Genomic DNA, 20112 nt, shown 5'->3' on the forward strand with positions numbered 1-20112 from the left:
TAATTTAAAATACATAATAATATAATTAGTCTAAACATGATCATGAGACTAAAGTAAAGTCCACACTGCCCAAAGGCACCATCCAGACACATTTAAGTGCTTATACAAAACACAGAAAGAATACTATAATAGATTCAGGTCAGTGCAAACAGAAAAAGCCATCTTCAGAGAGAAACTGCCACACATCCACCTATTCTAAGGTAAAGTAATATTTGTTGTAAAAAATTCCTCAAGTGAATAAAAGGCCTTACTTATAAGCCAACGTGACAATTTACATGAATATGGTTGAAGTACTAAACTTCTGAACTCTTTTGGTAGTTTGTTAAAACACTTAATTTGCAAATGTCTATGACTAGCTATAGTCTTCTGTAGCCTGGAAGAAGGTATAATAATATCCTGTGCCCTTCGAGTATAATAGTCATGGACCTCATTAAAACAAACAAATTCGTTTTGGTTTTTCTTGACATGTATTAAATTTTGAAATATAAAAATGGAAGGAACTGTCATTATATTAAAATCAATAAAACATTGCTTACAATCATCCTGATAAGCTAAATTGGCCAACATTCTCACTGCCTTTCTTTGCCATGTGAAAACCTGGCTAGCACCCTTACTATTTCCCCACAGCATTGCATATAGCAAGTGAGAGTGAAATTCACTAAAGTAGGAGATAAGCATCATATCTCCACCAATACAAGATTTTAATTTTCTAAGTAGAAAACAGGATCTAGACAGTTTTGAAATTACTGTGTTGGTGTAGGCCTCCCAAGAAAGCTTCTGGTCAAAAACCACTCCAAGAAACTTAACTGGTTTAGAACTATTTTCTTTTACGTTCTTTTTTTACGTTTTCAATGTGAAGCAAATTGATTCTGTTTTATCAGTATTGACTTCTAGATTATTACTAGTAAACCAAGAATAAGCAACCTCCATTACTCCATCACTATGAGTTTTTACCTCATTAAGTAATTCACCAGTAACTATAAATGAAGTGTCATCGGCATAAAGAGTAGTCTTACATGGAACATTGAAAAGCAGATCGTTAATGTATATAATAAACAAAAGCGAACCCAGATCCCTGTGGAACCCCAGCAAGGACCTCTCGAAATGTGGACTCTGTACCAGCAACCGAGACTGTGCATTCTGCCACAAAGATAAGTTTCAAAAAAGTGCAATGGTTCATCGATAATACCATAAAATTTCAGCTTACTGAGAAGAGTGTGATGGGAAATACTATCAAAGGCCTTGCTTAGGTCCACAAGAGTCATATTAGCATACTCACATTTCTCAAAACCACTTAAAATACTATTTACAACTTCATTCAAAGCTTCTGTTGTGCATCGACTAGGGCGGAATCCAAACTGACTATTACTTAAAATATTATGTTTATCCAAAAATTTTAAAACTTGGTTTTTAACACATGTCTCCATTATTTTGGAAAACACTCAAACTCTACAATTTGTTCGATAATTATCTATATTGGCTCTATTACCTTTTTTAAAAAGTTGTATACTCTTGGAATTTTTTAAGCAGTTTGGGAAAGTAGAACAGCGAAAAGAAAGATTAATTAAAAATGTTAAGGGCCTAACAATACAATTAGCAATGTGTTTAATCACGGTGTTACTAAAACCAAAAACATCCTCACTCCTGGAAGACTTTAAGGATCTCATAATATTAAGAACCTCAAACTCACTAACACACTTCAAGTGAAAAGTTTCTGAAGGCCTTTCAACTTTCCTCAAGTAGGACATATAACTTAAATTGGTATTATTTAATGTTCTTGCACTACGGACTACCTTTTCCCCAATACTTATATAATGGTTATTAAGTTCTTCAGCTGTAATGGGTGGAATCGGATTTTCTCGTTTATAGTAGTTATAGGCCTCTGATTTAATTACATGCTTGCAGCCGAACATTTATTTTTTTAATTCTGTATTATGCTTTCATTGTACTTGACCTTTGCTTCTTTAATTTTGTATCGATACGATTTTCTTTTAGCTATGTAGCAGTTTTTTTAGAAACATGTTATTTTTATAGTTTGGTATTCTTAACAGATCTTGTAGCAGAATTAATGTATTCCTCAACTTTCTTAAGCTATCATCAAACCAGAGAGAATTATGCTTGTTTTGTTTTCTTTGTTGAACGTTTTTAGTTTTCCTTGGGCAGCTATGATTTAATACAATTGACAGCCTGTTTACAAAATATTTGTATGCACTATTTATATCCTCCATATCATACAACAAATGCCAATTCAATGAAGTGCTTGTGTCTACGAACCTATTCAAAGTTTCATCACTTAATTTTCTGTATGAAATATTTTTAAATTGAGGACTAGTACCCACAACAGTAAATTTAAGGTGAATTATAGAGTGATCTGAAATTCTCACCTTCCATATGCAACTGCTGTACAAATGCTTATTTAAATCAGTAGCTATGTTGTATATACATTTTTATTTCTAGTTGGTAGTTTGTTTACACAGTACAGATTGAATGATTTTAGATTATTAATGAACATTATTGTATCATTATCAGTACTGTTTAAAATGTCAATGTTAAAGTCTCCTCCTAGTATAATTTTACAAGTAGGTTTTTTTCTTTTGTAGATAGCTTAGTAAATCGTCAAGGTATGTAAGAAATGTTGTGCAAATAGAGCTGGGTGTCCTATATACAGATATAAAAATTACATTATAAATATTTACAAATATACAAACAGCTTCAAGGGAGCCTAAATGGGTCAAATGAGATATATCAATAACCTCAAAAGGAATATGATTATTTACAAGAATAGAAGCACGCCCATAACCATTCTCTCTCTGCAGAAAGATGCAGCTAATTTAAAACCTATTGGAACATACAAAGAGGCTTCCATTTGATGCAACCAATGCTCACTAATAAGAACAATGTTACAGTTGGCTTCATCTAAAACTACAGCTAATTCATTTAATTTGTTTCTTATTGACTGAATATTCAACTGCATAACACACACATTCAAGTCAGAAGTATTTCTAGTTTGTTCAGAAGAACCTGAGGGCTTGCTTACTAAAATGTGGTTTAAACTACTGCTAGGGTTAGGTGCAGGAGTTATAGTATCACTCATATTAAAAATTTTACATTTGGTATATAGAATATTTAATATCTTCATGAATGAGTTTCCTTGACATAGACACAAAAAAGGCCAAGATATGGAAAAAAATTCAGCCATAACAGAACACAGTTTTAAAACCAAACATGCAATATAATGCAACAAAACAAAAGTACTTGTGCAAATTCATTAATATTATCCGAAAATAATAAGGGAAACTTTAGAAATAATCAAGAACAAAAATAGCATCAACAAAGAAGATAGTGTGCAATTGTCCAAAAGCTGACATCCAGTGATACAGAAGCTATATTTATCATAACTGGTTAGTGATTGGTTAAGCTTCAGCCAGTCATGATAAGCTCTGCTCACTTGTACAGATGACTGCTTATTATTGGTTGTTTCAGTTTAACATCTGTTGGCTGAACAGTTTGGACTTTATTAGAATTCCCTATTCATTCAAATGTATTGCATTGTTTCAACATCTGAGACACCCGGTCTACAAGAGAGATCTGTCTAGTAGAGCTAGACAGCCATCTAGTGTGTACTAGATGTTGTGGTGTTGACATTGTCTAATCAGGTGCACAATTAAGTGCACTAAGGTGTTTGAACATGATCTCAATTCTCTGGGACATACCAGTGTTATTTGAAATACAGTGTTTTTCTTGTGCCAGATCAGTTATTCAAGGTTATGCATGGCAAAGAAGACATATTCCACTAATGCAGTATGGTTCAACTTGTAAATGTAATACTACAAAATGAATTACTCTGAATAAAATACCTGTAAGAAGATACAAAATTGGTCTTACGCTAGTACTCTGTGTCTGAATCTCCTCAAGTAAGTGTTGATCACAGATTTCAGTGGTCTATCCTATGACACGGCTTTCAGACTATATAGCCGCCACAAGAAAAACACTATACTTCAACTATATACTGTTATACAAGAATTGTTCATCGTATTTATGGTTAAAGTATTGTTGTGAGCAAGATTAATTCAAAATTGCTCCCAATCTAGTTGCTATAATAGTCAACCCCTTATTTGCTTTAACTTTTTTTAAACAGAATATACATTTATTGCAATTAAAGTTTAATGTAATACATTCATCTGAGAAATATTCAAAAATGTTCAAAAGCTACATTTTTGTGTCTCCCAGTTTGGTAGCTATCCCTGCCTCTAGTTTCGTAAGAGTGTATGTCACTACCTCTTATAGGATTGCACTTTGTCTTAATAAAAGAGACGTCTCTAAAATATAGAGGCAGTGTAATGTCAACTGTTTCATATTTTTAATGCTGGTCTATATGACTCTCTAAGTTGCAGTTTTGCAATTATTCTGATAGTTTTTTAAAGAATTTTTTGAAGTTGACATGACTTCCAAGGGTCTGGACCCCCCCACTTTTCAATGGTTTCAATTACTTTTATAGTAAACGATTATAATTATTTAAATAATTTAGTATTACTGACATGTACTGTTGAAAAATAGTTCTGATCAAGAACATATATACGAGTCAAGAACTTTTTAAGGAACAAAATGGGGCCTTACTTTCTGTCCGCTTTGTATCCCCCAAAATTTTGTTCTGGCTACACTAATCCGTTAACAATATTCTTAGAGTTTATTGCAAGTGAATAGTCCATGCTGTTCTGTAAGTATAAATAGGGTCACTTAGTGAAGACCTGCAGCTAAGTGTTGACTACACTTATTATAGCTAGACAGTGATTGCAAGTTAATATACATGCATTCATGTAATATAGAATGACTAGGATCTCACCTTCCAAAGGTTCCATTTGTAATGACTCATTTCATACATCCATATCACATTCATTTCAATACGGTATTTAATTTAATTTAGAAATTTATTAGTAATAATAATTAAATAATTAAGGAATAATTAATTATAAATTGTCTCAAGTTTTAATACAAACAATAATAAATACTAAATTAAACATATAAAAATTCACCTTATTACATATAAAACTCAAAAGTTATAAAGTAAACTAAAGTCAGTGATACAGTGTGCAGGGATGATTGTTGAGAGAAGAGAGCAGAGGTTTAAAAGTTGAGAGGAGAGAGGGATATAGAAGAAGTGAAGCAAGATTATTATTTTAAATAAAGAAACTGGTTACATTTTATTCAGCAGTATTTGGTTAAAAAGAAAGGTTAATTTATTAAATTCATATTATCACTGAAGTACAGAGAAGCAGAAGACAGACATTGGGTGAGAAAATTCCTTTTAAATTTAACAGTGATCCATTGGAAGAACATAAAACCCAGGAACATTTGATTTGGCTAACAATTCAAAATTAATATAATTAAAATTTATCAAAATTATTTTTCAAATTACAATATCTTTCATTAAAAACAATACCTAATATTTCTATTTCATTAAGCCAGCACGACCACCCTGCCCTAAAATTTAAGAACTGTATTTTAAAAGATTTACCATTATTGTATCCTCCATCTTGTTTCAAAATTCAAACCTATATGTCAATTAATTTATCATCATTAAAGTTCACATTTGTATCATACTGAGTTATTTATTATTTCTAGCTATAACCATCAGAATACAAATTAAGTTTAACCATTTATTTAAAGTGTATAGTAATAGTATATTACACATTTCACACGTGGACACACCAAATAAGCACAAGTGTTAAACCACGCAAAATTCACACAAACACCATTATATGGTCTTACTGACACAACACATAGCTAACTGAAACTTTAAATGTTGAGTATAAGTACCAAGGAGTGTTTTGTTATTCCTACTCTTTAAATAAGTAATTGTATTTTCTACATATATGATAAAACAGTAAAAGTGTAATTTAGTTTCTTTATCATGTTTAAATCATACAGAATTAAATCTGAAGATTGCTGTATATTATCTTTCTTATGTCACAAATAACACGGCACAAATGCTTATGTAATTTTAAAACATGACTATATAAAATTGTCTAGCACAGACTGAAAAAAAATTATACCTGCTTTATTCTGAACACTATAAAAACTTAGTAAATTTTAAAACACTATGAACAGTATTAATAAAAGTACCCCAATTGGGCTCTGCTTTTCTTTTTTTTTTGTTAACTCCACCCAAATATAACCCAAACTAAAAGGGTGGAGAATGGAGGCTGAAAAGGGTGGGACTCCCTCAGTGTCACTCTCTAAAGCTATCACTTATATACGTACTGTAACAAATACACATCTTTATCTTCAGCCGTTTTTATTTGAGAACGATTACAAAGTTGCCTAAATTACCTGCTTTAAATGTGTGTAATTTCACATAGAGTAGTCAAACATTTTTCTACTTTTTCTGCATTCATGAAAGATCTTAAAAAACTAAGAGTTTACTTTAAAATATTTTCCAACCCTAAAATAAATTATACTCCATGTAGAATAAAGTATATTCTGTGAAATATAGAAACTGGTCTAGTGTTGTATTTTTGTTCATTTATTCCTTTGGGTTTTGTAGATGGTCATTCGAAAGTGCAAGTAAACTAAAGTCACTTCCTATAACTGGAGAAATATCAACATATGGTGGCGGTGGATTTTCTTTGGACTTTTCTGATACCTTGGAGACTACCAATAACACAATCAGGGAATTGTTCCAAAATCTTTGGTTGGACAGGGGATCAAGAGCTTTGATCTTACAGTTCACCACATACAACACCAATGAGAATATCTTCTTCACTTTGCAGTAAGTAGCTTCCTTGTTACATTTACAAATTAGTAAAAGATATATTTACAAATTATATCATTTGTGATATTAATGTTTTAACTGTTCTATATTTAGTAATCTACATGTTGGGTACAATCGTACAGTAATACAACTAACCAGTAGAGCTACAATAACGGAAATCACATTAAAATGTAGCTTACTTCTATCTTCAGAAATATAAAGCAAATAATAACTTCCAGTTTTTGTGTTGAAAATGACTAAAAAAGGTACGTAAGGCACTTTTTAACCAAACTGCATCTTTGAACATTTATAACTGAAAATTTTGATAATACGAGATTTCAAAACAGTGTCATTACAATGTTATTAATTTTTAACAATTAATAGAAAGTTTCCAATGCAAACCAAAAGTGCTTATCTTTTAAGAAAGACATAGCAGAACACTGCTTCAGGCATTATGCGTCATATCAAGCCCTGTTTATAAGACAATTGTTGATTTAATGTGCTGAGTTACAGTCTAACTAAAACAGTATACTAATCTTCAGAGGGTGAATGAAAATGTCAAAGACCACATGCTGAATTACACCCAATGACAGCTGGCGGTTACTGTAGAATAGCATACAAGAGTTATACTTTTTAATCGACAGAGATGAATATTAGTCATTAGTTTGGTTTCAAAGTAACCCAAAGCCTATATGTAGTAACTGGCACTTCCAACTTATGGTCTTCTTATAAATATGTAACATGTTTGTTTTATTTTCTTATAAGTTCAATTAGATTATTATTGATTACAATCTAATTTATTAGGGAGAACTGTTCTTCAGAGTCAAGTGTTATTAATGTTCAATTCAAATATAGCCTTTGAAATAAAATTTCTCCGTGTATGGCATGGATTTAAAATTTAGTTCATCCTTAAGTTCTAGCAATTACACTTGTAATGCCATTCAACAATTTAGAAAAATAATAATTGTGATCTAATCTGAAAAAAATTACATTTAATTACCCAATATTTGTAAATTTTGGTACGGATTCCTTCCAAATATTGTGACATATTTACTTAAACGAAAATTAATAATTCTATTCAGTTTTGTGAGAGAAATACAATATCTATTGAAATAAACAACAGCATTGTTTTAGTTTCTTCAGGTTCAAAATAAAATTTGTTTATTATCGAATTGGTTTACAACGATTTACAGTAGCGTTGAAGTAGACGTTTGGTTTGTCATTGATAAATCTCCTTTCAGTACGGGCCGTAGACAAGTAATAAAAATACAATGTACGGACACTATTTTGTTCTAATATAAAACATCATAAAAATAAACAGGTACTGTTACTGAATTTTACTTGAAGTACTCACTAACAGAACAGTATATCTGGTCTATAAAGTGGTTCTTTAAAACTGTTTAAGCTTTTATAGTTTTGATCGTCTTTTATTTGTTTTGGCAAACCGTTGTATAGTCTTGATACAGAATAGAGTGGTTTAGAAGATGTATTATAGATGTCACACATGTGTAACTGTTTTCAATTACAATAGTGAATATAAGCAAATAAATCATGCTAAAGGAATCTATGTATTTTTAGATTGCTGTTGGAGTTGCCCCCAACTGGAGGGGTTTTGCCCTATTATAAAATACATGTTGGAAAATTTTTGAGAAGAGACATGTGGGACTTCGTCTTACTTGGGTTTACAGGGCTGTTTGTGTTATTCGTGATCATGTATACAGTGGAAGAGGTCTTTGAATTTCTTTACTTCAAATGGTATTATCTGAGTTCTTTTTGGAACTTTCTGGATCTTGTGATTTTAATAGTAAGTAATGTTCGTAAAAATCACTCTGTATATAAGTATTATACAAAAAAATAAGTAAGTATTTTACATACAATAGTACATATTGTATAAAACACTAAAATTTCAACAACTAAGAGTAAGGGCCAGATGCTAACATTGATCGTAAGTTATTTTTCGATTATATAATTTACAAGTATTTAATCTAATAACGTAAGACATTTTATTTTATTTTGATTTTGGCATAATTAGTGTATTGCATAAATTAGGCCATCACATTATGTAGCTATATTTTTCTAATTGAAAATGTTTTAATAAAATTAACATTTTTTATCGCATACTCAATAGAAGTATGTAGAATAAGATGATTCATATTACAAGCTTGGTTAGCTATAGGATCTTCTATATCTTATTTACATCACACCATTAAAATAATCTCATTCAAAATAGCTTAATAGTTGCATTCTACACTCACCATATGATTTTGGTAATAGTTTCATAGTTATCTGTTAGAGTGCAGTAGCAATCAAATAGTACAAATATTATTAGGGTCTCTAGTTTATCTGTTTACAGAACTCAGGCAATACATAATCAGTAGCTACTGTAGGAAATGTATTGACACGAGCATGGCAGTCATAATATACAAAAAGGATTCACCCCTGTATACTAGGGTTTACAGTTCAGGAGTTAAAAATGTATTAACTCTTGAATCTGAGATGAGGCCATTGATGCTACATGTTTACTTCTGGAGTTAACTCTCTGAGTGCCAGTTGATTAAGAACCAGCTGTAGTGAAAAGACCTGAGTTTTCTACCATAAGAACAGTGTTAAACCTCGTGCACTTTCACATCCGTACTTTTCATTGTAGTGATATGGGAGATGATTGTACTCTTGTTAAAGATTATTATTATTACTTCAATCATATAATTTTTTGTATAAATTGTATACTTTTTAGTATTTAAAATATAAAGTATAAATAACTAATGAAAATTTTTTTAATGTAAAAAAACATTTGGATGTGAATTAAATCATTAACATGAGACATCTAGGTCATCAAAGCGCACAAGGTTTGCCAGTTCCTCAACGTTTGAGGTTTCCTTAGAGCAAACTTTCCTCAGGCAGATAAGACAACAATTTATTATAAGAAACCTGTTTAATTAATTTTATTTGTTCCTTCTGATTAATAATAATTATTACTGTATCTTTTCTGTTCTTGTAAGTATTGTTTGTAAATCTGATGGAAATAAAATAATTCGTTCATTCTTTGTTTTAATGAGGTTAAAATCAAGATGGTCTCCACTACAGCCATCTCTTAAGGTTTTAGTTTTAGTTATTATGATCAGAATTACTAAAATTAAATAGCCAATTGATAATAACTAAATAACCAACGTATTCCATCAAGAGGTTGGCTCTTCACTAGGTCTATCAAGAGCTTTACTTTCTATATCCACAAGTTGACTATGACTATAAGCTTGTACAGCACTCATTGCCTATAGTATAATGTTATAGAATTAAACAAAAATTTGGTCATGCTTAAGTTTTAATACTTGAACTCTTGAGTGGTATAACAAATATTATAATATATGTGGTTTAATGAATATGTTTCATTTTCAGTTGAGCTATATAACCCTGGGCTATTTTATATACTCATTTATGGTGATTGAAGATGAAATTCCTAAACTGATCAAGATTACTGATAATCATGCTTGTTTTGACAATGTGAACAATGCACTAAACTCGTACGTTACATATCTTGCGATTTTGTTCTTTTTCGCTGCCATCAAAGTGCTAAAGTACATGAACTTTAACCATTCAATGCACCAAATGCAGACCACTCTTTCCAGAGTAAGTAGACGGTACTTGTTATTATAATGGGTGTGAATTTGTTTACAATAGCATTTCCACCAATGTATTCAATTCCATATATCTTTATACATTCCGATTTTTATACATTTTTACAGGAATAGCGTCAATATAAGCCAATTATTACATCAAAACAATAAGCTATAACTATATTAGATATATAGTTATAACTATATTAAGTATAACTATAACTATATTAGATAAATATATTAGATAGTAAGATATTACTATTTTTAGCTAGATATTGAAACATGACTAAGCGCACACCTCAATTTAACTGTGCACATAAAAATTCATCAGTCCTATAAAAAGGATAACTTTAATAAGATATCTATTTAGTTTATTTTTTCAAATATTTATATTACCTTCTTTTTTGACAATGTTTGGTAATTTTAATAAAAAGAAAATATTGTGCAGTGTGTGTATGGCTTTATATATACCATAAAACTTATAGAGGTCCCTCTACACAAAAATATTAATGACACTCTAAAATCCTCAAGTTCTTTAATGTGATATGTATTCCATCAAATTGTACATTTAATTCCAAGCAGTTGAAATATATTAGTATTAGTAAGAGATCTCAATTAAGAATTCTAATGCTGTATTATCGAAAGAAACTAATCTTGTACCGTATATTGATACAAGTTTAAAGAATATATTTCAGACCTAAGTGCCTTAAACAACAATTTATTTTCCAAAACCTCGACTTACAATGATATGCCTCATACTATAGGTGATGGTACAAATAACTGTTTTGAATAAAAACATTTTATTGTAATGTTTACAATAAACAAATTAGATGATTCATTAATAAAAATGCACGAGTCTGAAGAATTTAAAAAATACTGATTTACAATGAGAGAACAGTTGCAATACTCAGGGAGAAATGGCATATTCTTTTGTATGTTTATCACAAGACGTAATTAATTGGTGGTGTAGTCTCAAGGTTATCAACACTTCCAAAGCCAGATATCTCACTGAATCACCAATATCTTTATTAAAAAAAACCTGTAGATATGTGTCAAGGATGTTGTTGACTTGTAATTACAATAACTTAAAAATTGACACACAAATGTTATCATCCTGCGTTGCACAATGTCACTGGTCACCCTGGATGAGCAGAGGCCGAAGGTCAACAAATTGTTCTGAATGTCATTTTCCTTCTCATGTAGCAGAATGAAGCTAGTCACTGATCTTATCGGTTGGATTCAAACACGATAAGAAGAGTTTTTGCTGAAGACTGAAGAAGCATTTACATATGATCCCCAAAGGTATCTCTTGGTCAACAAATTGTTCTGAATGTCATTTTCCTTCTCATGTAGCAGAATGAAGCTAGTCACTGATCTTATCGGTTGGATTCAAACACGATAAGAAGAGTTTTTGCTGAAGACTGAAGAAGCATTTACATATGATCCCCAAAGGTATCTCTTATACAATGATTTTGTGTGATGGTTATTAAAAAGCACACATAATTTAAAGAATTTTAAAAATAATGTATGGAAACTGCAAAAGTTTTATTTCATTTGTCACGTTTGATATGCCACAGTTCAGGGTGAGGCAGGAAGCATGACAGTAACAAAGCCAGTATACGCTTACTTGTATTATAATATGGAATTATACAAAAATACTTGTGAAAATTATATTCTAAACCACAGATAATTATGTATATTTAATTTTTATATTTATGTTGGTGGGAAGGGGGACACCAAAGCTACGCTTGTACAGGGGACCAACAACTGTAGGGATGGCCTAGATAGCTTGCTGCTAAGTCAAAGATGTTTTCACTTTTTTCAGAATATATTTTAAAAACTACGTAGTAAGGAAATTTATACAAAATTCAATAATTAAAACTGTATATATAGTATTTAAAATTGTCACACTAAATCTAAACGCTTTAGTTAAAAGATTTATTTATTTGAGAGATATTTTTCAGTAAGTCAAAAATTTAAAAATACAACAGCAACTGTGAGTAATGAATTTAGAACCAGTGTCAAAACATGCTCAGAACAAACTGCGAGCATAATAGTGTAGTGAACAACCAATACTTATGAGTATTGACAAATACTCAGTAGTTAGTCAGTAGTTGTGTAGTTGAGTGTGAGTCAGTTATAACAGCATGAACCAGCCTGTCTCTCAGAAATTTGTATACAGTTTCATAACTTTTTTTCTGAAAATTTCTCTTAAATAATTTAAACTCTGTTTGGAGGACAATGTGAGAGGTTTCATCATAATGAAATCATCATATTGATCAAAAGGTCTAAATTATTGTTGCAAATCAAAATACTTTTAATATTATGTGTAATATTAGAACATAAAAAAAAAAATAATAAAATGGAGAGTGGAATGACATAGGATTTCTCACTCAGTTAGTATTCTAATTGATGTTCTAGAATGTTTTAACTGATACCTTTAATGTATTTTGACTTTTAATGTCTTGTAATATACAATGTCTCATTGTGTTTTAGGCAACCAAGGACATTGCCTGTTTCTCTGTAATCTTCTTCATTGTGTTCATAACCTTTGCTCAGCTTGGACATTTACTGTTTGGAAGCCAGGTTTGATCATTTATATTCAAAATAGAGTTTATTATGGGGAAATGTATATTGAATATAAATTATAAACAATTATTCATGACAAATAATCATGTCTTTAACTATTCATTAGCATTAAGATATTACCATCTAATTTTCTAAAGTGAAACTTTTATAGACTTAGACGAGTTCATAATTACAAGTATAACACAATTTAAACACTAAAACACAATTTAAAAGTGGAGCCTCAGATGTGCGGATGGTTGCTAACTAGTAGTTCCTCTTAACAAAACAGCACAAATTAAATTGGGCGGTGGGGGGACATGACGGGTCTCGCTGAATATCTTTTCTGGAGACAAAGCTAACAACAATGAGTAAGTAAGTTGTTGGTCTGTTGAATATGTGTAACATACTGTATTTTATTGAGACTTTCTTTGACTCTCAAAGACATCAAATTCAAAAACAAAAGTACTTTATTTAGTAATAAAACCAATTATTTCTTAAATAGTAAAAATATAATCGCATTCATTTATTTTCCTTAGTATACAATTTTTTTACTGTTTTAGGTTCAAGACTTTAGATCGTTTGTGACATCAGTGTTTGCTCTTCTACGAACAGCTGTAGGAGACTTCGACTATCATAAAATTGAAAATGTCAATCACTTCCTTGGACCAGTATACTTCTTTGCGTATATATTCTTCATTTACTTCATACTCGTTGTAAGTGTATTTTGAATTTTCTTCAATAAAATTAATAACATTGAGCTGAAAATCATCGGATTTGTAATGTCTTCAAAATGATTACTAAGGAAACATTTGCAGCAATCATTTAACAGTGTTTCAAATTTGAATTGTTTAATATAGTAATTTTTTAGATCTACTTATATTGTCTGTTCTATTGTAATCTCTTTCTCTAAGGCTTACTTATAATAATCTCTGGCTGGCAATTCAGTTACTTTTTTTTGAACCATGAATAATAGACTTTGTTTTACAAAACAACTATAATTAGAAAAATGTGTATTGATCAAGAATTGCTTTGTTCAGAATATGTTCTTGGCGATCATAATTGACACATACTCGGAAGTGCGGACTAGTATCAGAGATCAGACGAAGGAGCTGCACACCGGAGATATACTTGGGAGATGGTTTAGAACCTTGTTACAGAACTGTGGTTGTGGCAGACTTATAGCCAAGTACGATGAGCCTCCTACCACTGGCACAGGTCCATCTCCCACTGAGGACCTTCAGAACTTCTTACGCAGGTTATTTTCCTCTTACAGTGTATTTTTAAACCTATGAGAACTTTACAGGAGTTTATGGGGTAATATTGTAATATTTTCAAAGGAGAGTGTTCTAAAATAAGACTTTGCTCTTTCTCTGAACACTTTTGTCTGTTTTTTTAAAACCATTCATAGACTAATGTTTACTTTCAACATACAAAATCAATCAAATTAATACAAAAGTTAGAAATTACATTGTTTTTGGTGTTAAAGAGTAAATCTGAAACAAGGAATCATATTTAATATTGTTTATTTATTAAACAATCTTTCAACTAGCATCTCATTTTTCTACTCCGTTTATTCTATTTGCTATTGATTATAACACCTAAACTATCATTGTTTACCTGTAGCAGCCACTAAGTCATAAGTCATCTTTATTGCACAATAAGGAAAGATTTTCTTTAAAACTAGTTTTGTGAATAAGGTGTTGTAGCAGAGAAGAGTTTCTAGTAAAATGGGAATGCTCATGATTCATGACGTAAAATCTGTCACTGTTACATCTTACAAAAATTGCACACTTAGAGGAAGTGCACAAGAGTGGTAAAGTGTCAAAGATTTAAAAATTCGCTTGTAAAGATTTATTTATATAATAGGTAGGTAGGTAGGCTAAATATTACAGATAAATGGGATTCTATTTTCTTTGTTTAACCTACAGATGTGGCTTTACTGAAATGGAAATTGATCTCTTTTTTGCAAAATTTGACATTCCTCGAGACAAAGCAATAACACAAGAGGAAATGCGGAACAAACTTCTGACCAATTTACAATCAGATGCAGGTTAGTGAAGAGATGTGTCATATAAACTTTTTGAAACATTTACATTTTTTGAACCTTTAATTCTGTTCATAATAATCTGTTACCTAACTAATTGTGCACAATCAATTGATTTTCAGAGTACAAAACATTTCTCTTACTTTGGTGCATATAACAAATTCTTGAATATATTGTTTGATTCAAATAAAACTACTCATAATTTTTTATCATTTTATATAGACTTTACTTAAATATTGAAAAGTTATGTATTTTGCTATGAATATCAAAATGTAACAAAAAACATGTACCATGTAACAAAAAATTATTAATATATAATGTATTAATATATTATTAATAACATAAATTGAATATCTAAAATTATTCAAAGGAGAAATTTCATAACAAATTACTGTACTGTAGTTTGACTTACCGTAAGGAATGTATTTTTAACCCTCGCGGTGATAAAATATTTTTATTTAGTGATAAAATAATTAGTGGACATATATATTATTATTATCAACCATTTTATTATTTAGCAGGAAAACCACAAGCTGTTCCTGAAGGTCAAGAAAGAGACGAGTAAGTACTTCTAAAGTAACTCAGAGCTTTGGCTCAAGTTAATTTAAAACAAGCTCAGATAACATATTACAATAAATTGTTACATTTTATTATTCTACATTATGTTTGAAGGAATGTTCAGGGGTAACTTGCAGCATATTCAATACAAGTAAAATTAATCATGGTACAGTATCAAGACAGCTACTCCATCATCCAGGTTTGCATAAAATCACTTGTTTAAATTTTGGTCTTGTTGGTACGATTCATACCATAGTATATAACCAAGTTTGCAGCTTTGAAAGACTTTTTCTCTCTGCATGGTGATCAAAAACTTCACAATTATTTGACTTTGTTCAATTTTTAGCTTGTCACTCCTAAAAGCTGCATCTACAGAAAAATCTACTTTTTCATTATTAAAGTAGATTTTAAAAGTTTTATAAATTTCAGCTACAGTATTGTAGAATGAGTTCAAAATACAGTGATTTCAAAAATTGGCTATTTTTCATCTTTACGGTAAGATATTGACTAAAATACTCGTTTTTCGAGAAACATCATAGGAATAAAGTTGTAATGTAGTTATTTACCTTAACTTACACACAAAATGGTCTGTAGACCTAATAGTTATGTTGTTATTTTAAAAAAGAAGGCTTTTAAGAAATAATTGTTTTTTAATAAAGCACGATGATTTGCATACATAGGTTAGCAATTGTAAAAAGGTTTAACTATGTCAACTTTATTTTATATTAGTTTTTATTATTATATAATAAATTTTACATTTTTGAACATCTAAAGATTTTATTTATATTACCTCATAACAGCTCTTAACATAACAACTGAAAGGTGGTTGTGATGCACCTACAGACAAATAATTGTGGTCAGGCCTATACAAAGACTTGATGATTGAGCAGTTGTGCTTGATGGCCACCTGGGACGGGGTTGCAAGCAACACAAAAACTACACAGTGCTTATGTCGGTATGCAGTGTCATGTTGTGACACAATATTTGAACAGTCACATTGGTCAAGGTGTCTAAGGACAAATTATCTAACGATACCAAGCAGTGAAGTGATGCCTGACCAACTTCCTTTGTTTTAAATTAAAAAACCAGAGATTACAAACAGAGTTACAGAAGATGCAGACTGCACTATTGTAGGGAGAGCATTCAACAAAAGCAATTCCTATTAAAATGTCATTATAATTGGAGAGAATTTATTTTTATTGGTTGTTCTAAATGAGTATTGCTCTACTGTGGATAATGTCTTCCAAAAAAATGGTAGTGGTGAATTTGATTGCCTGCCTGCAATTTTCATCCAGATCAATTCATCGTGGAGATTATTCGTGCTTGCATTCATCAGTTGGACAACAGCTCTGCTCTTCTCTAGCAAAGGAAAGACGAAAATTGAGTGCGTCTCCAAAAAAGATGTGCAATTGGTTGGTTCATTTGCTGCTTCAGCCTGGTAACACTAGTCACTGAAACCAAGTGGTGGAAACCAGTCTCTAGTGGCTCTGTACAGAGGGGGAGACATTATACTTTTCAAACCCTCTATTAAAAAAATACTCATGCGTTCTTCTGCCAATGTCAAGGGTCCATCTACCTAGTCTGCCCCTAACTGAAGAGGCTGAGGGACATGACTGAATATCTTTTCCGGGGCCCACCAAAGCTGAATACGACCCTGCTTGTATGCATTTTATTTCCCATTTGACTCTTATCATGATTCCTCAATCTAGGAACCTCTAAACATTTCCATTTAAAAGTTATAAAATATTTCATTTGAATTATTTTGTAAACTGTTAAAACTAAAGCATGACTCTGATTTTTATTATGTTCAACATGGAAGTCTAGGTTGTAAATATCTACAAAAACACTGTTAATTTCCAAATATTTTCATGGTTTCTCAAACCCAATAAATTATGGTTCTTGTCTAAGCAATTGTGCTTTTGTCCAAAAACACAAAGGTTACTTTTAAAAATCTCTTGTGATTGTGATTAAACGTTTGGGTCATATTACCTGGTTAAGAATTGCCATACAAATGTTCCCGATTTATTTATACTAGTAATGTATATTTACTAATGTCAACATTCCATGTTATAGGTTAGGAGAAACGCTCATGGCTCGTATTCGAGTCTTAGAAGACAACATCACCGAAGTAAACTACAAAATAGATTTGATTGACAACAAGATAGATGCCATTCAGCAGATTAGATCACGAAAACGCACGGCCCAGGCTGACACCTGAGCTGATTATTGTTTACTATTACAAGTGTTTAACGTGTTCTGTGACTTTTTCACCATTTTTCTAAAGTCTGTTGTTTTACTATGTATCATTAAATAGCCGTGTCATGTTTCAGTTCTTAGTACCAAGTGTTATATTGTTTCCAGCAATACAGTATATTTTACAAATACCTTCTGAGCAATGCAATTACGTAGCTCTCAACTAACCATGTACATTAGTTCTTAACTTTATTTTGTTTCAATAAATGGACTGCATACTAATTTAGTAATTATGTTTTTTATCTCATTTAAGCCTCAGCGCCAGCTATGCCGGCTTCGAAGTGCACTGGTATTTTTTTATTAAAGTACAAAGCACATGATTGGACCTCCCCGGGATTTGAACCCGTGATCTCTCGGTTAGAGAGCCGAGACTATAACCATTAGTCTACGGAGGAGGACATATATTATGTTTTTTTTTTTTTTTTTTTTTTTTTTTTTTTTTTTTTTGTGTGTTTAGCGATTAATGTTTCCCTTAAATTATGTTTAGTTTTTAAAGAGCCTTGGAAGGATGAGCGTAATGATAAAGATAAAATATCTTTATTGTAAAAACGTTTGACAGATTTACAAACATTGTAAAAGAGACTGTTGCAATGATAAAATACTAATATTATAATAAAAACCAACCTTAAATTAAGTTCAACCAAAACTAGAATTAACTCTTTTAGTTATAATTTTTATTTTATCGTTTTAATATTCTCTTCCACTACAGTACTCTTGACAGATTTAAGATAGTAGGTAACAATACAGTGTTCAATGGGATTATCAGGTACTAAAAGTGAAGGTTCCCAATCACTTTGTTCTTTGAATTTTTCTAAGAATGCATATCAGAAAAGTGATTCATGAGTTGAAAAATAAATCTTTATTTGAACATTTTACGCAAAATGTAATATATCCATAACTAAATTAATTTTATTCAATTTTCGTGAATCGATTTAATCGCAAGTAAATCGTTTTGATAAATCTCGTACTTCACACTCAAAACTCATATTAACTGATCTTTAACAAATTTATGTCCAATCATTTCATCCCTTCAAAGACAGTTTAGATAAATAAATTATACGTCATATAAATGGTATGCATCTAAATATCAAATTTACGTTGAAGTTCGAAGCATTAGGCATTTATAATTTTTAGATGCGATGATATGAAAATATGGACAAGAGCAGAGAACATGCTGTATACAGGAAACCAACATAGCCTACAACAAACCGCCTCAATCCTAGCATTATCCAGTTGAGTATTGAAAACTTTTAATTATTTATGTTGTAATCTAATCATCTAAGAAAGGATAACAGTGTAAGACACAGACACTACACCATACAAGACATTACAGAAGTATGCATTAAGATTATACATATAACAACACACATCAATGAAAGCCTTTAAAAATTATGAAAGTTGGGTATAGGAATATACAACAATTAGATCCAAACAAAAATATAGAACCTACCATCCAAGGGAATATCTGATAAAATAAAAAGATATTAAATTTTTATTTATTTGTGCCCTGAAACACGATCTTAGAGTTCGGACTTGAGCAATCCTTCCAAGAAAGATTTTTATACATAAAACATTAAGAATGTTGATTACAGTGTCGTAAAGTAATAAAATATGTTGTCAGAATGAAGATGGAATGAAGATTTGTATATACATTTTATAATGCTCTTTAAAAGTTTTAAAATTTGGTTAGATTTCGATGTCTGTTTTAGGAATTCTTTTTCAGAAAATTATGGTTACATGACTCTGGGCATCCGTTAATAGACCCAGTACAATTTTTATCTGCTATGTGATAACACTATCTCAAGTTAAAGTTACATAGGAAATGGTATGAAAAGTTTTGGAGCCAAAGTTATAAAGGAGTTTAAACCTAAATTTAAGCTGTAAAATATTTTAAAACATCATTTTTAATTACTACTTGAAGTAAAAAAAAAAACAATAATTCTAGTTGGAATAGTTAAAAGTATACGCTTTTTAATGTGTTTAAGAAAAAATAACATAATTAGCAGATATCAAAACAACACATTACAAAATTCGTCCACTTTTAAATTGAATGATTCATAAACATTAAAACACTATTTTTTCTGAGCATCCTGATATATACTCATAAATCTCTGCATTAGGTTGTTAGTGTCCCAGTAGGTTTGTTAGTGCCCTGTAACTTGATGTCAATTTGGACTTTCATATAATTTAATTAAGATTATTAATAAATCATACCATTTAGGTTGTAAATATATGTTTTATAAGGAGAGGCCAGTCCTTTTTTACGCCTCGTTCTGCCCGTCCTCATGTACCACTGGTCTGTGGGAAGATCCTATTATACAGAATAA

At 30.7% G+C, this 20112-nt stretch overlaps 1 protein-coding gene across 2 annotated transcripts in view; it reads left to right on the forward strand.

Moving 5' to 3' along the window:
* Window positions 1–18011, forward strand: part of LOC124357937 (polycystic kidney disease 2-like 1 protein) — a 32022-nt gene extending 14011 nt beyond the window's left edge. Inside the window, exons 7-15 of one of the 2 annotated variants that reach the window (XM_046810066.1) lie at window positions 6545–6769; window positions 8330–8555; window positions 10145–10375; window positions 12859–12948; window positions 13491–13643; window positions 13968–14185; window positions 14859–14980; window positions 15493–15535; window positions 17606–18011. In XM_046810066.1, coding sequence (XP_046666022.1) covers window positions 6545–6769; window positions 8330–8555; window positions 10145–10375; window positions 12859–12948; window positions 13491–13643; window positions 13968–14185; window positions 14859–14980; window positions 15493–15535; window positions 17606–17750 — 1453 coding nt within the window. In that variant the 3' untranslated portion in view covers window positions 17751–18011. The remainder of the gene's footprint in view (window positions 1–6544; window positions 6770–8329; window positions 8556–10144; window positions 10376–12858; window positions 12949–13490; window positions 13644–13967; window positions 14186–14858; window positions 14981–15492; window positions 15536–17605) is intronic. The other variant, XM_046810076.1, reaches the window with a different exon arrangement.
* Window positions 18012–20112: the final 2101 nt, after the last annotated feature.

The sequence above is a fragment of the Homalodisca vitripennis genome, chromosome 1, assembly GCF_021130785.1.
Source record: "Homalodisca vitripennis isolate AUS2020 chromosome 1, UT_GWSS_2.1, whole genome shotgun sequence".
NCBI lineage: Eukaryota > Metazoa > Arthropoda > Insecta > Hemiptera > Cicadellidae > Homalodisca > Homalodisca vitripennis.